This window comes from Geotrypetes seraphini, chromosome 14 (genome assembly GCF_902459505.1).
Source record: "Geotrypetes seraphini chromosome 14, aGeoSer1.1, whole genome shotgun sequence".
NCBI classification, from domain to species: domain Eukaryota; kingdom Metazoa; phylum Chordata; class Amphibia; order Gymnophiona; family Dermophiidae; genus Geotrypetes; species Geotrypetes seraphini.
Window position 1 is genome coordinate 22,654,961 of NC_047097.1, and position 21,628 is coordinate 22,676,588.

The 21,628-nt window shown below is 43.2% G+C and overlaps 1 protein-coding gene across 6 annotated transcripts in view; it reads left to right on the top strand.

Moving 5' to 3' along the window:
• The window catches only part of COPS2 (COP9 signalosome subunit 2), a 63,977-nt gene that overhangs the window by 15,033 nt on the left and 27,316 nt on the right, over positions 1–21,628 (top strand). For 3 of the 6 annotated variants that reach the window (XR_004536915.1, XM_033919802.1, XM_033919798.1), the window contains exons 3-7: positions 1,392–1,469; positions 4,956–5,081; positions 6,775–6,885; positions 6,992–7,069; positions 12,475–12,649. Coding sequence is in view for 5 of the 6 variants with exons in the window: in XM_033919802.1 (XP_033775693.1) it covers positions 1,392–1,469; positions 4,956–5,081; positions 6,775–6,885; positions 6,992–7,069; positions 12,475–12,649 (568 nt within the window). In the remaining variant the exon portion in view is untranslated. The remainder of the gene's footprint in view (positions 1–1,391; positions 1,470–4,955; positions 5,082–6,774; positions 6,886–6,991; positions 7,070–12,474; positions 12,650–21,628) is intronic. The other 3 variants (XM_033919799.1, XM_033919800.1, XM_033919801.1) reach the window with 3 other exon arrangements.

The window sequence follows — 21,628 nt, forward strand, 5'->3', positions numbered from 1 at the left end:
GGGTTGTGGGTTCAAACCCCGCGCTGCTCCTTGTGACTCTGGGCAAGTCACTCAGTCCTCTATAGCCCCAGGTACGTTAGATAGATTGTGAGCCCACCAGGACAGATAGGGAAAATGCTTGAGTACCTGATTGTAAAAACCGCTTAGATAACCTTGATAAGCGGTATATCAAATCCTAATAAACTTGAAACTTGATTCAGAGCAAAATTCTTATTTCAGGGAGCTATTGGCATGTGTAGCTTATTTTTAGCATTTGGTAATAAAAGTTTCATAAGGATTGGTAGTTTTTGTGATGCATAGAAAGCCTACATATGGATAAATTACGTTTCTGGAGGATCTACACTTCCCCCTCCCCATTCGTAGTTTCGGCAATCACGATTTCACATATTTGCGATTTTTTGGGGGAGGGGGTAAAAAACCCCATAGTTTAGCCTTCCTCCGGCATCCCGGGCTCACCTTGTGGTCTAGCAGGATTTTGGGGCAGGAGCGTAGGAAGAGAGACTACGGGAACTCACGGCAGCCATTTCCTATTGGCGATCTGCACGGGGCATGAGCGTAGGAAGATCGCTCCTGCCCCGAAAGCCTGCTAGACCACCAGGTAAGGCCGGGATGCCGGGAGGGAGGCGGGGATGGGTCAGAGCCGGATCAGAAGATATTCGCGGTATTTCACCATTTGCGGTCCGGCTCTGCCCCTATCCCCCGCGAATCCGGAGGGAGAAGTGTATTTAAAAATGTAACACAAGCCTTGTGATTTTTTTTTTTTTAGGAAAAGTAACTGGAATGCTAGTGTAAGCTTGAATATACTCAGCCGAGTGTGTTGGGCTTAAAGAGTTGTATGTTCTTTCTAAAATCTGCCTTCACATAGATTAAAAAAACCCAGACATGGATACGGCTGGGGACAAAGCGAATTTAATGAAATGCAGTGAAGTCCTCGGGTTCACAATTGAACACTATTGAATAAAAAAAATCTGATTAAGTGAGGAAACTTGGTCATGAAAGAGTGCCGACATGTTTTTGCCCTATGCTGTTTATAGGAAAATCACTTAGGGCTCCTTTTACAAAGGTGCGCTAGCGTTTTTAGCGTGCGCTACCTGAAAAACTACTGCCTGCTCAAGAGGAGGCGGTAGTGGCTAGCACGCGCATTTTAGCGCGCGCTATTCCGCACGTTAAGGCCCTAACGCACCTTTGTAAAAGAAACCCAAAGTATGTTTTGCTTCAACACAGAATAATAGTACACATTTACTAAGGGGTCCTTTTACTAAGGCAAGCTAGCCATTTCTGCGCGTGCTAAACGCTAACGCGTCCATTATAGTCTATAGCATTTAGCGTGCCTTAGTAAAAGGACCCCTAAGTTTGGAAAGTATATTTCTTATATATTTTCTTTATTTCAGGTCTTAGAACTTGAGGGTGAAAAAGGAGAATGGGGATTCAAAGCACTAAAGCAGATGATTAAAATAAACTTCAAATTGGTATGGTAATTTTTTTTCTTTTGTCTTAAATACAATCTATTAATATATCTTAAGACAGATTTTTATAGGAATAATATGGAGACATTTAACTTAATCTATTAATGTTTCTTCCGTAAGCCTTGCTAGACCAGGCCAGATGTGCAGGTTTATGCCTGCCTGCCAGCAGGTGGAGACAAAAGACCACAACTTTCCAGCGGAGGAGTGACCTAGTTGTCAGAGCTGCAGCCTCAGCACCCTTAGGTTGCACGTAGAAGCCCAGTACTGGGCAAGTCACTTATCACACCATTGCCCCGGGAACATTAGTCAGATTGTGAGAAATACTTGAGTGCCTGAATGTAAACCACTTAGGTTATAAGTGGTATATAAATACTTAAAAAAAAAAAAAATCACTGTAGTAAAAGAGTGGTGCAAATAAGGCATTTACCAATATCTTTTGTCAACATATAAAATGGAGTAAATGACTGCCTAAATACTACTCCTAATCAGTGCTCCCTCTAAGCGGGCGGGTGTTGTGAGCAAAATTTTTTTCGCTGTGTGCTAAAAATATCGGGCGCCAGCAAGTTATGAGCCAACTCGCCCGATTCTCCTCTCGCCGCCCTGCCCTCCGTGCGCTGTGACGTGAAACTTGTGCGCTGGATGTAATATTTTGTGCGCCAGCGCACGCCAGCGCAGCTTAGAGGGAACACTGCTCCTAATTATTTCTTTAGTGGTACTGGACATACACAATGCCGTACAGTCACAAAGAAGACAGTCCCTGCTTAAATGAGCTTACAATCTAAACAAACAAAACAAACAAATAGGATGTCATGGATATAGTTAAGGGGAACGGTTAATCGCTGGCTAGGTTGGTGGGCAGTGGGAAATGGGGGCTATGGATTGAAAGCTATATCAAAAAGGTGGGTTTTCAATCTGCTTTTAAACAAGGGAAGGGATGTGGCGGACAAACACAGGTAGTTTATTCCAGACATAGGGGGCAACTAGATGAAAGGAACAAAGTCTGGAATTGGCAGTGGAGGAGAAGGGTAAGGCTAAGAGTGGCTTATCTCTGGGAGGTGCATAAGGAGAGATATTGAGGGGCAGCAGAATGAACACACTTGTAGGTCAGCAATAGGAGCTTGAACTGTATGCAAAGACGGATAGGGAGCCAGTGAAGTGATTTAAAGAGAGGGGTGACATGAGTGTAGCTAAGAACTAAGAAGATGACTCCTAAACTTCTGCCAAGGATGAGAAGGGAAGATGTGTAAATAAACATGTTAAAAGGTTGAAGACTTTTTCAATTGTCACTAGAAGAGTGACTATAAGGGTAGAATGAGAAGCAAGTAAAGTAGACTGTAAAATATATGGAATGTCGATCACAGCTCTGTATCTTTGGAGGAACAAGGACCGTTGCTTTGAGATAGCACTCTCTCTCTTGGGTAGTCTTTGCTGTCAGCCACCTGTGCTTGAGGCATAGGGGGGTGACATAAAGGCATCAGAGTACAGCAAATGTTATCAAGGTCTCATAATTCCATAGTGAAATAGCTAAAAATAGCTGCAGATATCCACCCGTTGGAATTATGGAGGGGGAACCCCCACTGACCACCTTTTGGGTGACTGGGGGCATTTCAGTCTTCCTGAAAGCATAGGAGCCAATTTTTCAAGATTATTTGGGGTGCTAAACCCAACAGAAATTAGCTCTCCTTGAACACAGTCAAGGAGTTTGTTCAATATTAGGGGTGTTCAAGCACCCACAGAGTTGGCTGCAAAGTGTGGCTTACCAAAAGCTGTTTAACTGTAAGGAAGCCCGCTTCCCAGCCTGTAACTCCTGGAGTCGCAGAATCAACTGCATTTAAGTGGATGACTGGGTTCTGTATACTGAGGGCTTCTTGATGTTCTCCAATCACAATTTCCCTTTAAAGAGGGTATATTCACTGCCCAGTTTTGCAGCCTCATGCAAAGACAATTGAGGACATAGACTGATTAAATCCTGATCATTCACCAAAGCTGTGGACCTAATTCCACTTCAGCTGCTTCTCGACTCTCGTGGAGCTGTTATAGTCAGGGCAGTAAGGTACATACAGTATTAGCACTGCAGATAGAGGATGCTAGGAGATCATAATAACATAGTAGATGATGGCAGATGGAGACCTTTGTGGTCCATCTAGTCTGCCCAACAGTCCCATTCATTTTTGAGGCAATGTTAAAACCAGAAATCCAATAATTATTCATTTTACTTGCTAAGTTCCACTGTAAGATGTTTTTCCCCTCTCCCTCTCCTTTGAGATAGGCAAGACCTGTACTCTGACTATATGAATGTGGTAAAAATGTGCATTTTTGTTCCTGATTCATTTTGCTGCACACGAGACACAGGCCCTAGAAATCTGCCTGGCATCAGCCACACTGGTTGAGGATACTGAATTCAGATGTCTTGTATCTCTGTTATGGAATGTACTTCCAACTGAAATCAGACAAAAATGTTCTTATAAAAAATTTAAAATAGGCGTTAAAAACTTGGTTATTCCAGAGAACTTATGAAGAATCTTGATCACCTTAAATTTATCAGTTTATTACTTGGGTGATGGCTACAGGGCTGTAGACTTTTCCCACACCCTCGTAATGGGTATCCTCATTTCTAGACCAGACGTGGGCAACTCCGGTCCTCGAGGGCTGGAATCAGATCGGGTTTTCAGGATTTCCCCAATGAAATATGCATGAGATCTATTTGCATGCACTGCTTTCAATGCATATTCATTGGGGAAATCCTGAAAACCCGATTGGATTCTGGCCTCGAGGACCGGAGTTGCCCATCCCTGTTCTAGACTGTATAAAGATTTGAATTGTTTCACTCTTGTTCTCCCTTATCTGTTTATTGTATTGTCATACAATGCTGTCTTTGTTGCTAATTTTTTTGTTACCCGGTTTCTTACTATATTGTAAGCCTCTCTATTCAAAGATGCATTTGACTTATAGCATCTGACAATTTGCTACCTCGGACGTTAATTCTCCTTCCCACTTGTATTACCCTTCTACGTCTTCCTATCCTATTCAAAATTGTGTTTCTCCCTTCTTACCTCCTGTAATTATTGTTAGTCCCTAATGTCCATGTAAACATATATATTGTCTTGTTTAATGACAAATGTTTATATTTCCCCCATTTTTAAAATTTTATTGTAAAACTGCTTAGAAATCTGATAAGCGGGAAAACAATTTTTAATGAAACTTGGAATAAAAGTGAAGAGCAGTATATCAAATCTTGTGAAATAAATAAAGGTGACTTTGAAAATATTGTCTATAGGCATATACCCTCTCCCTTTTCATTTTAGTATAATTGGGTTTTAAGTTTGTGAAATTTCTGACATGTTGCCACCTTTGGTTTTATGATAAACCAGAGTATATTTATTCATAGAAATTATATTTGGTTTCTTGTTTAGAGATTAGTTTTATATCGAACTTATTGACATTTCAAGTTTCCATTTAGTATTGATATCAAAATTGGTTTTCTTCCAGGGGAACTATCCTGAAATGATGAACAGATACAAACAGTTGTTGACATATATTCGAAGCGCAGTCACAAGAAACTACTCGGAAAAATCTATCAACTCTATTCTTGACTATATCTCTACTTCCAAACAGGTTATATTTCACAATTAAAAGAAAATCATAAAGTAGCATGTACTATTTTAAGGGGTTGTATTTACGAGAGGATGTCATTTAGCAAATTAGAAATCCAGAATTCCAACTAAGTGTCTTGACTATTTGTACTTTTTCATATAATGCAGTCTCATTGAGTGTACCGTAGGGCTGACAAAAGGGGTTGGTTGATAGTTCAGAAGTGTTCTATCCTCATTCCCTCTTTTTTTTTCATTTTCGGATTTCTCTCTATCCTCTCATTCACATCTGTTCTTCAAAACAGTTGATTCATGTGCCTTTAGCCTGTTGCTGAGTCATACATTTAAGAGAAGGCTAGAACTAGTGCTCTGCTTCTGTAGCTTGATGGAGGGCTGGAGGAAGAAGAGAGAGCATGTTATATACAATAGAAGGTGCTTCTATTTTCCGTAGATTTGATTTCCAAATAGATCCTAGAAAAAAGTATACTTTTTATTTTGTAAATGTTGTGGCGTTTATTAAAACTGTTTATTTTATGGGACTGCAGTTTGTCTCGGAACACTTAGCTTTGAATGCAGACCCCCCTAACTTTGAATCTTATATCTATCCTTTAGGAGCCTTTTTATAAAGTGCATTAAAAATGAATAAGTGTGCTTTGCAGGCCTTTTAAAACAGTATTTAGTAAAGGGCATTAAGCAGAGAGAGCAACATTTTCAGATTTGAAGCGAGCAAGGCAAGCAATAGCGGGGATCTCTTTTGCCTTTCATAGCCTTTCCATAGCACTAGATGGGGCCTCCTCAGCCCTATGTACTTTGTATCAACACTTGCAGCCCCTTTAAAGCCCTAATAGGGATGACACGGTCAGTACAAAGCAGGCCCATTTATTCACCAGGGTGGCAAGGGTTAGAAATGACTTGAAACATTGGGTGAGAGAGGGGTCAAACATTTTGCACGCCCTTTATATACATGCTTGCTGAAAGTTCTCTCTGCATATCGAGGCATAAATCACATTCACTGATTGGATCATTTTGCATATGATCCAGGTCATTAATAGTTATCCTTTGTTAAGAGGTATATGTGTTGTCTGCAATGGTTGTTACACACTAAGATACCTATGTAGTAAAGTGCATTAATAACATTTAGCAAATCTGGAGTATCCTCTTGAGTGAGCTTTTGAAGGGAAAGTGCTTCTAGCCAAGTAATTATTTCAAATATTATTTCAAATTATTTCAATGCAATATATGTAGGGAATAAACATATTTTGGGGTCCTTTTACATAGGTTTGCTAACAGATTTAACAAATGCTAACAGCATGCACAAAATTCTAAGAAGCTCATAGGTATAAAATAGGCTGCTTAGTATTTCGTACCCCTTTGTTAGTAAACAGATGTTAGATTATACATTGTGGTATGTTAACAACAGATTAGTGCATTATTGTTATGACATTCGAAATGTAAAACAAAGCTTGTTTTTATATTTTTATTGCTTATGTTGAATTTATTATTTTGCATCAATGCTTTAATTACCTGTTAGCCCATTTTTATTAGGGAGCAGTAGTAGAAGCTAGAACAGAAGAAAACGTAATTCTAGACTCTAAGTTTGAAATTTCAATCACTGTTTCGCAAGTGGTCTTTCATGAACTGGCAAGTATTTTATTTATGTTGAAGTTCCACCAATTTGACGTCATTAATAGGAGCAAATCTGCTCTTTGTAATGATAGAATCCTGATTTTTTATGTCAGATGGACTTGCTGCAGGAATTCTATGAAACCACACTTGAAGCCTTGAAAGATGCAAAGAATGACAGGTTGTGGTTTAAGACAAACACAAAGGTAAAAACTATCGTTCATTCATTTGCTTGTGTGGGTATTGCTCCTTCTGACTAGAGTTCTAGTTTTACATTGTAGTTTCATAAGGATTTTAATGACTTTGTTACAGCTTGGCAAATTGTATTTAGAAAGAGAAGAATATGGAAAACTTCAGAAGATTTTACGCCAGCTACATCAGTCTTGTCAGGTAGAGTTACAATTTCTCTAAAACTACTTTTTGTAGGAAAAGCTTTCATGCATTTGTGAAAACTATATTAAATAGCTCCCTAAAATTATAAAAATGAATGGTTATGGAAAAAAAATAGAGAATCCTTGAGTAAATTACCTAAGTCATTCTCAACTCCTTGCTTGTTTTGGGTGGAAGTCGAAAATTTGTGCTTGGGAAAAACACATAAGATATCTAATTAGAAAAATGGGTGATATTAGAAAAAAAAACAAACCTTAAATGACTGCATGTGTGTGGATATGTCGAGTGGCACTTAGGTGGTGACTCTTAACTATTACATAACATTACATTAGAGATTTCTATTCCGCCATTATCTTGCGGTTCAAGGCGGATTACAAAATAATTATAAACGGTGGCTTCCAATGGAAGATCATTTGTCATTTCTAGAGAGGTAAAGAGAAGTCCAGTAGTTTCAGTGTGGCGGGAAGAAGGACTGTTTCAGGAATTTCTTGAAGAGTATAGTTTTTATTTCTTTTCTGTACATCTTGTAGTCTGGGGTAGATATCAGTAGATTGGAGATATGGTTATCTAGTTTTGCTGCTTGAGAGGCTAGGAGGCCATCGTATAGTTTTTTCCATTTTACTTCTTTGATCGGGGGGGGGGGGATGTTTTTCTATGTCTGATTGAGATGGTTTGGATGAGGCAGTTGTTCAGGTAGGTTGAGCTGTCCACATTTAGGGTTTTAAATAACATACAGTAGAATTGGTAGCCAGTGTGAGTTGATGTATGCTTCTGTAATATCGTCGTGTTTCCTCAGGGCTGTATTTTGGATTGTTTGTAGTTGTTTTGTCATAGTAGCAGGGCAGGGGAGGTAGACGATATTGCAGTAATCTAGTAGACTTAGGATTAGGGATTGTACTATAAGCTGGAATTGTGTTCTTTCAAAGAATTTCCAGACTTGTCTTAGGTTTCTCATAACTGCGAAGGATTTCTGTATTGTTTTATTTATTTGTGGTTGCATGGTGCAGCATCTGTCTATAGTCATTCCTAGTAGTTTTATGGTGGTTTGGATGGGATAGTTGATTGAGTTGATTTCTATATTGGTTATGGTTGGGACTTTGTCATTTTCGAGGAGGATGAATTTAGTTTTGTCTGGGCTGAGGTTCAGTTTGTGATCTTTCATCCAGGTCGCTACTGTTTCTAGTGTTCGGTGTAGTGTGTTTGTCATGGCAGTCTTTGGCTGGTCAAAAGGTATGAGAATGGTAATGTCATCTGCATAACCGTAGGTGGTTATGCCTAGATTGTCCAGGAATGTTCAATCATTGTTAATTTTTTAACTATGAAAATTTAGTTAATTTTCATAGTTAATTTTTTTAACTATGAAAATCTAAGGCTTGTAGACTGGAGAGTTTTTCAACAGCAACAGAACATAAGGACAGAGCTGGGCAGACTTTTATGGTGTGTGTCCCACAAATGAGAGATTTGGATAGACTGGAGCGGGCTTCAGAAGCAGCTCCAGTAGTTGGAATGTAAGAACAGTGCTGGGCAGACTTCTTTGTCCCAGAAATGCCAAAGACAGCTGGGCAGACTGAATGGACTGTTCAGGACTTTATCTGCCATCATTTACTATGTTACAGTGATCTTGCACAATACTTTGTTATAACATAGTAAATGATGGCAGATAAAGATCTGCATGGTCCATCCTTTCTGCCCAACAGTCACATTCGTTATCAAGGCAATGTAGAACCAACAATCTAGTAATTATTCATTTTACTTGCCAAGTTCCCCTATAAGATGTTTTCCCCTCCTGCCGAGATAAGCAAGGCTTGTGCTCAGATGATAGCAATGTGATATAAGATACACATACTTGCTCCTGATCCATCTTGCCACAAGCAGACACAAACTGTAGAAGTCCATCTGGCATCGGCTGCGCTGCCCCTTTGCTGGAGTCGCCGTCAACTTAAAGTTAACTCCAGCCTTTTCTGATCTGTTTTGCCATATACTGGACACAGACCATATAGCGAAGTTGCTTACCTGTAATGGGAGTTCTCCATAGACAGCAGAGGAATGCAGCCACACTTGTTGGTGAAGTCCTTAGACTTAGGTGCTTTTCTCTAGCAAATAGTAAGCCTTTGGGCTTACTGAGCATGTGCATGGATTTCTTCCTTCAGTGGTCCCTCCCCTCTCCAGCTCAGTTTTGTCTCTAGCTGAAAAAGATATCATAGTGGGGATGGTGGGAGGGTAAGTGTGGCTGCATTTCCCTGCTGTCTATGGAGAACCTCCGTTACAGGTAAGAAACTTTGCTTTCTCCATTGACAAGCAGGGAAAATGCAGACAAACTAGTTGGTGTTGTCTGCATTAGAGTGGTGGTGAGAGAGATCAAGGGGCAAAGAGGTGCAGTAGGATAGGCTATCCAAAAACATACATCTTGTGTGTGCCCCAGTCCAAACAAAATGTGGTTGACTTGCTTTGGTGTATAAGATGACAGTGCAACGTTAAATCCATATAGAGATGGTTTGTTTATAAACTGGATGACCTGGGTTGGCCAGGTTGTAGGTGATGAAAAGCTGAATAGTATGCAATAGGGCTGAAGTAAAAATGGATGCTCACTTGCAGCCCAAAGTATGGAGGCGGTGATCCGCCTGTGAGGCATACAGAACTGTGCTTTGATTGAGGTGGAAATTTGAAACTACCTTAGGAAGGAATCCCAGGTGGATGCACAGCTGGTCGCACTTACGGCAAAAATCTGTGCGTAAGAATAGTAAGTTACTAGTGACTAGAGTTTGCTGATTCGTCTCACCGATGTTATGGTTGCACTTATTCAAATTAAATTTTAACTGTCAAACATTAGTCCATTCTTCTAACATTCACAGATCTCTTTTCATGTTTTCTATCCCCTCTGGCCTGTCCACTCTATTGCAAATTCTTGTGTTATCTGCAAAAAAACACAGTTTTCCTTCTAATCCTTCAGAAATATCACTCACAAATATATTGAACAGAACGGGCCCAAGTACTGATCCCTGAGGCACACCACTACTCACCTTTCCTCCAAGCAAATTCCATCTACCACCACGCTCTGTCATCTGTCAGTCAACCAATTTCTAATCCAGGACACCATTTTGGTTCCTAACTTCAGCCTGATAAGTTTATTGATAGCTTCCTATGAGGGGCCATATCAAGGGCTTTGCTAAAATCCAGGTAGAGTACATTTAGCCCACATCCTCTATCCAATTCTCTGGTCACCCAGTCAAAAAAAGTCAAAGAAATCAATCAGATTAGTTTAGCATGATTTCTGCTTGGTGAGCAGACAGATGGACAGAGAAAGCCTCGCCTTGTAATGACCAACAGTACAGAAGAAAAGGCGAGGGAGAAGTCCTTCCAAACGAAAACAAACCTTTATTCTTTCATAAAAACAGTCCAAAGATCCTAATTTCAGCGTATCTAAACGCCTTCCTCAGGGGCCACTGGCTCAAAGGGCAGTGGCAGCAAAAGCACTTGGCAAAGCAGACAGGCAGCCAAAAATAACGCTTTTGCCACCGCTGCCATTCGAGCCAGTGTCCCCTGAGGAAGGCGTTTAGATACACCGAAACTAGGATCCTTGTTTGGACCATGTTTATGAAACAATAAAGGCTTGTTTTCGGTTGGAAGGACATCTCTCTTGCCTTTCTGTACTCTTCCCCTTGATGAGACCACGTTGTATTGAATCTTTTAACCTGTTGGATTCCAGATAGTTCACTAGAGTGCTACAAATAGATGCTTTTGATATACAGTTAGGATGAAAAGTTTCTTAAGAATTTGCCTTTCTGTAGATATGTCAGCTGCAGCTCTGACACAGTCAGCCATTGTAAAAACATTACAGCTTTTAGTTTCAATTTTCATTATTAGCTATATTCCATGGAGATAAAATATGATTTTTTTTGTTGTTGTTGTTATTTAAATTATTATATTCTAGCTTGGATCCTGTGAGTTTAGCAGTGATTTGGCCAAAATCAGGTGATTTGTGTCCGCTGTAATTTTGAATTCCATCTGAAAGCTTTCTGACAGTTTTGGTGGCAGTTTCAGTTGGCCTCTGTCCCAAACACCTCTGAACTATACAGTCACTATTTCAGTTAGCAATCTGGTGAAATTTCTTATAGTAAGTCTCATACTATGATTATTCAGCTGTTGGGAGTTATTATTTTCTTTATCATTTTTATGTAAATTTGACTGTGGGCAATGACAAAGGTCTGTTGAATAGATTTTTGTGTGCAGCTTTTAATTCCTTAATGTTATTGCGTTATCTTTGGGCGGTCTTATTTTCAGAAAGAAAAGTAAACAAATTAGTGTTATTCATAATGAAGTGCCCCATAATGATTACACTATTTGAAACGTCTACACGTTCCTTATAACTTATGTTAATAGTGCTAGAGCATTTAAAGAGTATATAAGCCTATTTGCATTATTGCAACAATGTGCTGTGTTTAATATTAATGGAAGAACAAAACATTTTGTAATTCCTGAAACAGCAGGGCTCCTTTTGTAAAATAATTTTATACGTTTGGTTCTCAGTTCTGAGGTTTCCAACTATTTTGCAGCCTCGGATCTTTTGTTGTACTGCTATGCCAGGGACCTTGCAAACCATTGGCAGAAAGAGGAGATGGCAGGCCTCAGCTGCCAGGGCTCATAATAAGACTTTGTCTTTCCATTTTCCTATGTAGTTCCTTCTTGCTGGGAGGTTTTAGCAAGCAGTGCTTTATCTGCTGTTGTCTCCTCCTTTACTCTCTCTTCCTATGGAATTGGAACAGCTCAGGACACTATATACTCGAGACCTGGAAGACCTATTGTCTCCTCATGGCTCACAGGGGAGGCAGCAAGAAGCACTTCGCACCAAGTTTCTCCTGCTGATCAGATGCAATTCTGAAGTGAAGGGAATAAGATGATTCCAGAGGTGTCGGGGAAGGGAAAGGAAGATGATTATGCCAGGGGGATAAAAGCCAGTGTTTGGAGTGCCATAACATGAAAAGGGTTGGAAACCAATGCCCTATATTTTGGGGTCCTGCAGAAATTGAAGAAACTAAAACACAATGTGGAATTCATTTCTGAGGGATCCTTTTACAAGGCTGTGGTAAAGGTTTCTACTTCAGGTCGGCGAGGTAAATCTATGATCATCGGAGCATTTACCTCACCGACCTGCAGTAGAAACCTGTATCACAGCTTTATAAAAGCCAGTGTAAGTTTTTATTCTTTTTAAAAGGTAGATAGGCATCATGCACTCAACTATGCATTTCAGCATTGCTGACTTGCTGCTCGTGCCAAAAATGTTTTTAATATAGGTATCTAAATTTCATTTTGCTTTTTTTATGCAAGGGGCTTTAGTGACTATTTTAGGAAAAATAAGTGTCTCATATTAAATTGCATAATATTAAATATTTGCTTCCTGCCTCCAGACTGATGATGGAGAAGATGACCTGAAGAAGGGCACACAGCTATTGGAAATCTATGCTTTGGAAATTCAAATGTACACTGCACAGAAAAATAATAAAAAACTTAAAGCACTATATGAACAATCATTGCACATCAAATCTGCAATCCCTCATCCACTCATCATGGGAGTTATCAGAGGTGAGTGTAATATTTAAATGACAGACTACCGATCTAAATAAAATGAATTACATTGTTTTGGTTAGCATAAATGATAAAAAGAGCAAGATGAAAGATCACTTTTTCTTTTTTTTCAGAGCAGGTTATGAGAAAAACTACAAAATGTCCAGGGCTAGGAAAACTTTTAAGTAGACCAATTAAGCTTTGCATAACTTCCCATAAAGGGATTCCCAGCAAAGGGGCCATAAAGTCTAGTAATTTTATCCCAGGACAAGCAGGCAGCATATTCTTAACACATGGGTGACGTCACCGACGGAGCCCTCGGTACGGACCTTTTTAACTAGAAGTTTCTAGTTGGCCGCACCGCGCGAGTGCCTTCCCGCCCGACGGAGGAGTGCGTGGTCCCCAGTTTCTTCGTTTCCGCGGAGCGAAGAAGACGCGTGTGTTTTTTCAACGGCCGTTGAAACCACTTTTTTGCCTTCCCGCTCGCGCTTTTTTCCTTATTTTTTCTTTCTTTACCTTCGGGTTTAATTTTTCTTTGATTTGCAAAAAAAAAAAAAAAAAAACTTTGCTTTTTTCCCTTTTTTCTTTCGTTTTGCCCCGGCGGGGCCTGTTGCCAGCATACAGGCCTCGGGCTTCGATTTTGCGGAGGCTATCTTTCCCTTCATGCCCCCGCAGGTCGGTTTTAAGAAGTGCCAGCGGTGTGCACGCCCGATCTCCTTAACTGACCCACACAATTGGTGTTTGCAGTGTCTGGGTCCGGAGCATCGGGCGGATTCCTGCACCCGCTGTGCCACTCTTAAAAAGAGAACTCTTAAAAACCGAAGAATCCAACAAACTCTTCTCTTCGGTACCGAGTCGGCGATGGACTCCTCACCTTCAACGGCGGTACCTCAAAAATCGGCACCGTCGACCTCGACACCGACCGACCCCGCATCGGCGCCGCTGGCGCCAGGTAAGCCGGCTAAGAAGCCTTCCTCTTCCCTCGAGCGCCCTCCAGCTACGGTGGCGACACCGTCCTTACCGGCATCGCACCGGTCCCGCAAACGCTCCGCCCCGATCTCGGTGAGTGCCTCATCATCGGCCTCCTCATCGCCGGGGCGTGGAGCGGCATCTAAGGAACCGAAGAAAAAGAAAGCGGTTCCGATGCCACCCCTCGATGACCGTATCTCGGCCATCTTAAAGGCTCAACTCCAGGAGCAGTTGAAGAAACAACTTGAACAACTGTTGCCCACTATCCTGGCACCGCTCCTTCCGGTACCAGACCGGCCCGAGCCCCGTACCGAGCCCCCGGTGTCCACCCCTTCGGTACCGGTGAACACCTCCATGCCGATCCTTTCGGCCCAACAACTTCATGGCGATCCAGTGGTTCATTCTCAGGCCACATTGGATCCTCCTCGGCACCAGGCGGTACGGCACTCTTCTCGGGACCGAGATAGACGCCGGTCGTCCTCCCCTGGTACCGTTTCGGTGCGCTCTGGAAAGTCTTTGTCCAAGACTCACCATACCGCGCCCTCCACCCCGGTGTCTCGACATGCACCAGAGGTCAGGGACCCTGACTTATGGGAGGACACTCCTCTCGGTACCGAGGAGGATCCCTCCTCATCTGATGAGGAACCATCGGCACCCGATGCCACCTCCAAACCAGAGCAGTCCTCTTTTTCTAAATTTCTGAGAGAAATGTCTGCTGCCCTGTCACTTCCTCTAGAATCTGACTCAAAAAAGTCTCAGGCCTTTCTAGAGGCCTTAGACTTTGAGCAACCTCCTAAGGAGTTCCTCAAGCTTCCCGTGCATGACATCCTACGGGAAACGTTCTATAAAAACTTGGAAAATCCCCTCACGGTACCGGGAGCCCCCCGTAAACTGGACAACCTTTACCGTGTCATTCCTATTCCTGGATTCGACAAATCTCAATTGCCCCATGAGTCCCTTCTGGTGGAATCCACCTTAAAAAAGACTCAGGGCTCCAGTGTCTATGCCTCTACCCCTCCTGGCAGAGAAGGTAAGACCATGGACAAGTTTGGCAAGAGGCTTTACCAGAATGCCATGCTTGCCAACAGGGCAAACAACTATTCCTTCCATTTTTCTTTCTATCTGAAACATTTGGTCCAACAACTGTCTGCCCTCCAGAAGTACCTTCCTGAGCGCAAGGTCCCGTTATTCCAACAACACATCTCTGGTCTTCTCCAGATGCGAAAATATATGGTCCGCTCAATATACGACTCCTTCGAGCTCACCTCTCGGGCCTCTGCCATGGCCGTAGCCATGCGTCGATTAGCCTGGCTCAGAGTCTCCGACCTGGACATCAACCACCAGGATCGTTTGGCCAACGCCCCCTGTCTCGGGGATGAACTCTTTGGAGAGTCACTGGATTCCACCACCCAGAAACTCTCGGCCCATGAGACCAGGTGGGACACCCTAATCAAGCCGAAAAAGAAGGCTCCGCCTGCTCGACCCTATCGGCCTCAATCATCTTACCAGCGGAGGTTCTCAGCCAGGCCACTCAATCCGCCTCCTCAACAATCTCGGCGACCCCGTCAACAGCAGCTCCATGCCCAGGCTCGATCTCAGGCCTCTCAACCCTCTAAGCCTTCTCAGCCTGCTAAACAATCTCAGCCCTTTTGACTCTTCTCTCCAGGGCATAGCCAGTCATCCACCCTCGCTGCCTCTTCCACAGCCTATAGGGGGTCGTCTCACCATTTTCTCAAGCCGTTGGGAAGTCATCACGTCAGACCAGTGGGTCCTCAACATCATCCGCCACGGCTACTCTCTCAACTTCCAGACTCTTCCACCGGACAACCTTCCCGTAGAGTCTGCTTCTCACTCCTCTCAAACCCCCCTCCTCCTGAGGGAGGTTCAATCCCTCCTCCTTCTCAATGCCATCGAAGAAGTACCTCCAGATCAAAGGGGTCAGGGATTCTACTCCCGCTACTTCCTTGTACCCAAAAAGACGGGAGACCTCCGTCCCATTCTCGATCTCAGGGACCTCAACAAGTGTCTGGTCAAGGAAAAGTTCAGGATGCTCTCCCTTGCCACACTTTACCCTCTTCTTTCTCAACACGACTGGCTATGTTCCCTGGACCTCAAAGAGGCCTACACTCACATCTCCATCCATCAGAACTCTCGCCGCTACCTGCGGTTCCAGGTACTACACCACCACTACCAGTACAAAGTACTACCATTTGGCCTCGCTTCCTCCCCCAGAGTCTTCACCAAATGCCTGATAGTGGTGGCGGCCTTCCTCAGGTCTCACAACCTCCAGGTGTTCCCCTACTTGGACGATTGGTTGGTGAAAGCACCTTCATCTCAACTCGTGCTACAAGCTACTCATCACACCATCTCTCTCCTCCACCTCCTGGGGTTCGAGATCAACTACCCCAAGTCGCATCTGCTTCCCACCCAGCGACTTCAATTCATCGGAGCAGTCCTGGACACCACGCTGATGAGGGCCTTTCTCCCCTCAGATCGCAAGCAGACCCTGCTCCATCTCTGCCGTCAGGTACTCATGCATCCCTCCATCCCTGCCCGACAGATGATGGTCCTCCTGGGTCACATGGCCTCGACGGTGCATGTCCTTCCTCTGGCGCGACTCCACCTCAGGACACCTCAATGGACTCTCGCCAACCAATGGTCACAGACTACAGATCTTCTTTCTCATCCCATCTCTGTGACATCATCTCTTCAGCAATCTCTCCAATGGTGGTTGAACTCCTCAAATCTTTCCAGGGGTCTACTCTTTCATCTGCCCCCTCACTCTATGATCATCACCACCGATGCGTCCCCCTACGCATGGGGAGCTCACCTAGGCGACCTACGCACCCAGGGACTTTGGACCCACAGGAGCGTCGTCATCACATAAATTTCCTGGAACTCAGAGCCATGTTCTACGCCCTCAAGGCTTTCCAACATCTTCTCTGCCCTCAAGTCCTCCTCCTGTGCACAGACAATCAAGTCGCCATGTACTACATAAACAAGCAGGGCGGCACCGGATCTCGCCCCCTTTGTTTGGAGGCTCTGCGCATCTGGACCTGGGCCACGGACCGCAATCTCTTCCTCAGGGCGGTCTATATCCAGGGCGAACAGAACTCTCTGGCCGACAATCTCAGCCGCATCCTTCAACCTCACGAGTGGACGTTGGACCCTCCGACTCTGCTCTCCATCTTTGCTCGATGGGGCACTCCGCAGGTGGACCTCTTTGCAGCACCTCACAACCATCAGCTGCCCCAATTCTGTTCCAGACTCTTTTCTCCTCACCGTCTGGCACCGGATGCATTCCTGCTCGACTGGAGGGATCGGTTCCTCTATGCCTTCCCTCCACTTCCTCTGATGTTGCGGACCTTGTCCAAACTCCGCAGGGACAACGCCACCATGATTCTCATCGCCCCTCGGTGGCCTCGTCAACACTGGTTCTCCCTCCTGCTCCAACTCAGCTCCAGGGAGCCCATTCCTCTTCCTGTGTTTCCTACTCTACTTACACAGCAGCATCAGTCTCTACTGCATCCCAATCTGTCTTCCCTCCACCTGACAGCTTGGTTTCTCTCGGGCTGACCTCTCCGGAGAATCTATCTCAACCGGTCCGCCTCATTTTGGACGCCTCCAGGAAACCGGCCACTCTCCAATGTTACCATCAGAAGTGGACCAGATTCTCCTCGTGGTGTCTCCGGCATCATCAAGAACCCACCTCTTTGGCGGTGGAAACTGTCTTGGAATATTTGCTCTCGCTGTCCAACGCTGGCCTCAAAACCACCTCCATCAGAGTCCACCTCAGTGCCATCACTGCGTTTCACGAGCCTATTCTCGGAAAACCCCTCACGGCTCATCCTCTGGTTTCCAGATTTATGAGAGGGCTCTTCAACATCAAACCGCCTCTCAAGCCTCCTCCTGTCGTCTGGGACCTGAATGTGGTTCTCTCAGCTCTCATGAAACCTCCGTTTGAGCCTCTTGCCACAACTTCACTCAGGCTTCTTACCTGGAAGGTGCTTTTCCTAATTGCCATCACCTCTGCCAGGAGGGTTAGCGAACTGCATGCACTGGTTGCCGACCCACCTTTCACTGTTTTCCACCATGACAAGGTTGTTCTGCGTACCCACCCTAAATTCCTTCCCAAGGTGGTCTCAGCTTTTCACCTCAACCAGTCCATTGTGCTACCCGTCTTCTTCCCTAAGCCTCACTCGCATCCTGGGGAACAGGCGTTGCACACGCTGGATTGTAAGCGTGCCCTTGCTTACTATCTTGATCGTACCAGAGCTCACCGAACAGCCCCTCAGCTCTTTTTGTCTTTCGACCCCAACCGTTTGGGTCATCCTGTCTCCAAACGGACACTTTCCAATTGGCTTGCTGCCTGTATTGCTTTCTGCTACGCTCGGGCCGGTCTCTCACTGGAAGGAACTGTCACGGCCCACAGAGTCCGAGCTATGGCTGCTTCTGTAGCTTTCCTCCGCTCCACGCCCATCGAGGAAATCTGCAAGGCGGCCACTTGGTCCTCAGTTCACACGTTCACTACTCACTACTGTCTGGATGCGTTCTCCAGACGGGATGGACACTTCGGCCAATCTGTGTTACAAAATTTATTTTCCTAATGGCCAACCATCCCACCTCCCTCTTTGTTAGCTTGGAGGTCACCCATGTGTTAAGAATATGCTGCCTGCTTGTCCTGGGATAAAGCACAGTTACTTACCGTAACAGGTGTTATCCAGGGACAGCAGGCAGATATTCTTACGTCCCACCCACCTCCCCGGGTTGGCTTCTTAGCTGGCTTATCCTAACTGGGGACCACGCACTCCTCCGTCGGGCGGGAAGGCACTCGCGCACGCGCGGTGCGGCCAACTAGAAACTTCTAGTTAAAAAGGTCCGTACCGAGGGCTCCGTCGGTGACGTCACCCATGTGTTAAGAATATCTGCCTGCTGTCCCTGGATAACACCTGTTACGGTAAGTAACTGTGCTTTCAAGCAGTCTCTTCTATTTCAGTGTACTTCAGTAAACATGAATTATTGGGTGGGTGATGAGAGAATTTAAGGCAAGTATGCACATCAGTCCCAACCACGTTTTAAAATGTTGGCTTATAAGTTGTTTTTCTATACTGATTTTTTTAAAGGGAAAAAGATCTTGGACAAAACTAAGACGATTTCAGTTATTGATAGAATGACACTTTTTTAAAAAAAATGCAGAAACTGGAATATTTGATCTCCAGTCTTTTTTTACTTTAACTGTAATACAATGTGTTCCTGGAAGGTCAACTTGAATGTGACTTTCTTGTTGATATGAAACTGCCTTAATTTTTTTTTTTTCAAATATCTTTTAGAGGGGGTAGTCGTTATTGATCTGCAGTAAAATTGAGGCTTTAACTGCACCTAGTTTACTGCTGGAGTCCCTAACCTGCAGTAACTCAGTACTGCAGGTTAGTGACATTTGCTGTACCTAAATAATGCAACTTGTGATGAACTTTACAAGCTGCATAACACTGATTGCAGCCTGATTGCTCTCAAGCACATCATAGTGGGTCAGCTATGGGGAGGGGGCGGGTATGAGCCTTTGTGTATATTGATGATGTTCTGTTTATTGGCTGCATTTTTTGTTTCTATGGTTCATGTTTTGTGTAATTGAATAAAAAATAATTTAACCATAAAATAATTTTCTTCCACCACAAATCCCCCCTCCCAAAGAGCTCCTCCACCTTCTGGTAGGCCCACCAGGCAATCTGTTCAAATCTGTGGCATCTATGAGTTCTTGCCTCTTTGAACACCAAGTTTAAAAAGACACTGGCGACTTTGAGACTATTCCGTGGAATTGCTGGTGCCATTTTGAATATGTTGCTGGCAGGGGCAGGAGCAACTGGGGATTTCTCCTGCCCTGGAACTCTTAGACATCAATGATTTGAATGGTTGGGAAGGTGGGGGGCTCTTCAGGGAGGAGTTATGATAGGAAGCTCTTCAGGATGGTGGTAAGTATTTTAGGAGGCATGGGGGATAGGGAATGAGCGAGATTCTTTTAATGCATGACTGCTTTAAGATACAACTGCAAGTTGTTATTCAATTTAAATAATAATGGGATATTTTGCATGCATTTGCATGTGTTTTACGTCTCATTATATGATATATCCCATGATAATGTAATGTGTGTTAAAGGGCAAATAACAATCATTGTTGCCATAATGCACCTTAATAACTACACCCTTATCTTTCAGTATGTGTAGAACATGTTAACCCCTCTTCTGAAATCTGTACATCACTTCATATCTGCTTCCGCATGCAGTTCAAGCTTCTACTTGCCTACAACTGTGGTTGCTCTTCAGCTCCTCAATACATTTGTTCTCAAATGTGCCTCTATACCCTTACTCATGACCTCTGCTGTTATTTATGTCCCCTTTTTCCATCACCAGCTATTGATTCTGTGTTTTCTACTTTGCTGTAACTTAGTGGTTAGAACAGCAGGCTGAGAGCCAGGGAATCCAGGGTTGAAATCCTCTTTCTCCCATTGACAGTTCTTGTAAATTTGAGTACATCATTTAAGTGAACTGCATGCACACTGCTTTTTTTTCAGTTTTCGACTGAAACTGCTACTGAAACTGTCAAAACACTTTTGGAAGAAACCAAAATTACAGCCAAGCTATAACCTGGTTTCAGCCAAAGCTTAACTGAAACCAAAAACTAAGGATTGGTTGTGTCAACTCGTAACCTATGAGGACTGTCAGAACGTGCAGTCGTTTGCCATGTGCTAATCTCAAGAGATTTATTACCCTCCAGTCCCAGGAACTGCAGGGACAGGCGGACAACTAGGATAATTCCCTTCACAAAAGAATGTCACCGACTAATCACGCTATCAAAAATAGATGGGCTTTACATGAATGGATTCCTCCTCCTCGCATTTAATATCTCTATTATTTCTTTAAACAGCCATTCTGGTATATCATTTAGTATGGGGAAAGGTTACCTCCAGTGTTTGTGGCTATTATGACTTTAGAACTAGTCTTGTCAATATAGCTTTGATGCAAACTATCATTGGTCCCTTTCAATTCCCCTTTCTTATTTTTTTGTACTTTTATATTTTTCTTTCTATAAATACCAGATTTTTCTAGTTGGTGCTAAATTTCATTAAATTTTGTTTATAGTCGATAAGTTAATGTATTTTCCAACGTGGTAACCTTAACAATCAATTCTAGGAAAAAACAAGCTTTCTATTTAACTCTTTTTTTTTTTTTTTAAATAATTCTTTATTAATTTTTAAAATAAAGACAAAGTGCAATAAAATATGCAAACCAATGGTACAATAAACTAGCACTTTTATCTAACAGATATTATATAAGTATATTTCCCCCCCTATGACGGGAACTCACGACAGCCATTTGTATGAGTGGTCTGCACGGGGCAGGAGCGTAGGAAGATCGCTCCTGTGCCGAAAGACCGCTGGACCACCAGGTCCTGAGAGGTGGGGGTGATTCCGGTTTTAGGAAATCGTGAATAATCAAAATCACGAGTCCTAAAACCGCGAATCGGGAGGGAGAAGTGTATAGTTAAATATCCTCTGAGACAAGAACTTTGTGAGAACATGTAAAGAAAACAAACAACCAAATCATGATTTTATGCCTACCTAAACTGCTCATAGATAAGAGAAAGTAGCATTGAGATGCTTCCTATTTTGTATTCAGTTATAAAAATGGTTAAGGAGAAAAATGATACAGATTCTTTCTAAAATAGGGTAAAGGAGTCCAGACACTGTCCTACATTGCAGATGTTATACCAGTCTGATGTATAATTTGGAATAAAGAAAGCACATCAATATTACTGAATGTAGGGTCTATAAGCTCTGAAAAATTGCTATCAAGAGCAATACACTTCTCAATTTATTTTCTAATATATAAACGTAATATAATTTCCCTACTAACACTATTTATTTACTGATTGGGATTCATTAATCGCCTTAATGAAGAGATTCTCCCAAGGCAGTGTGTAAGCTGAGCAGTACTTGTGCTTCTTAAAAACAATAGCTGTAGGTTTCTTTCT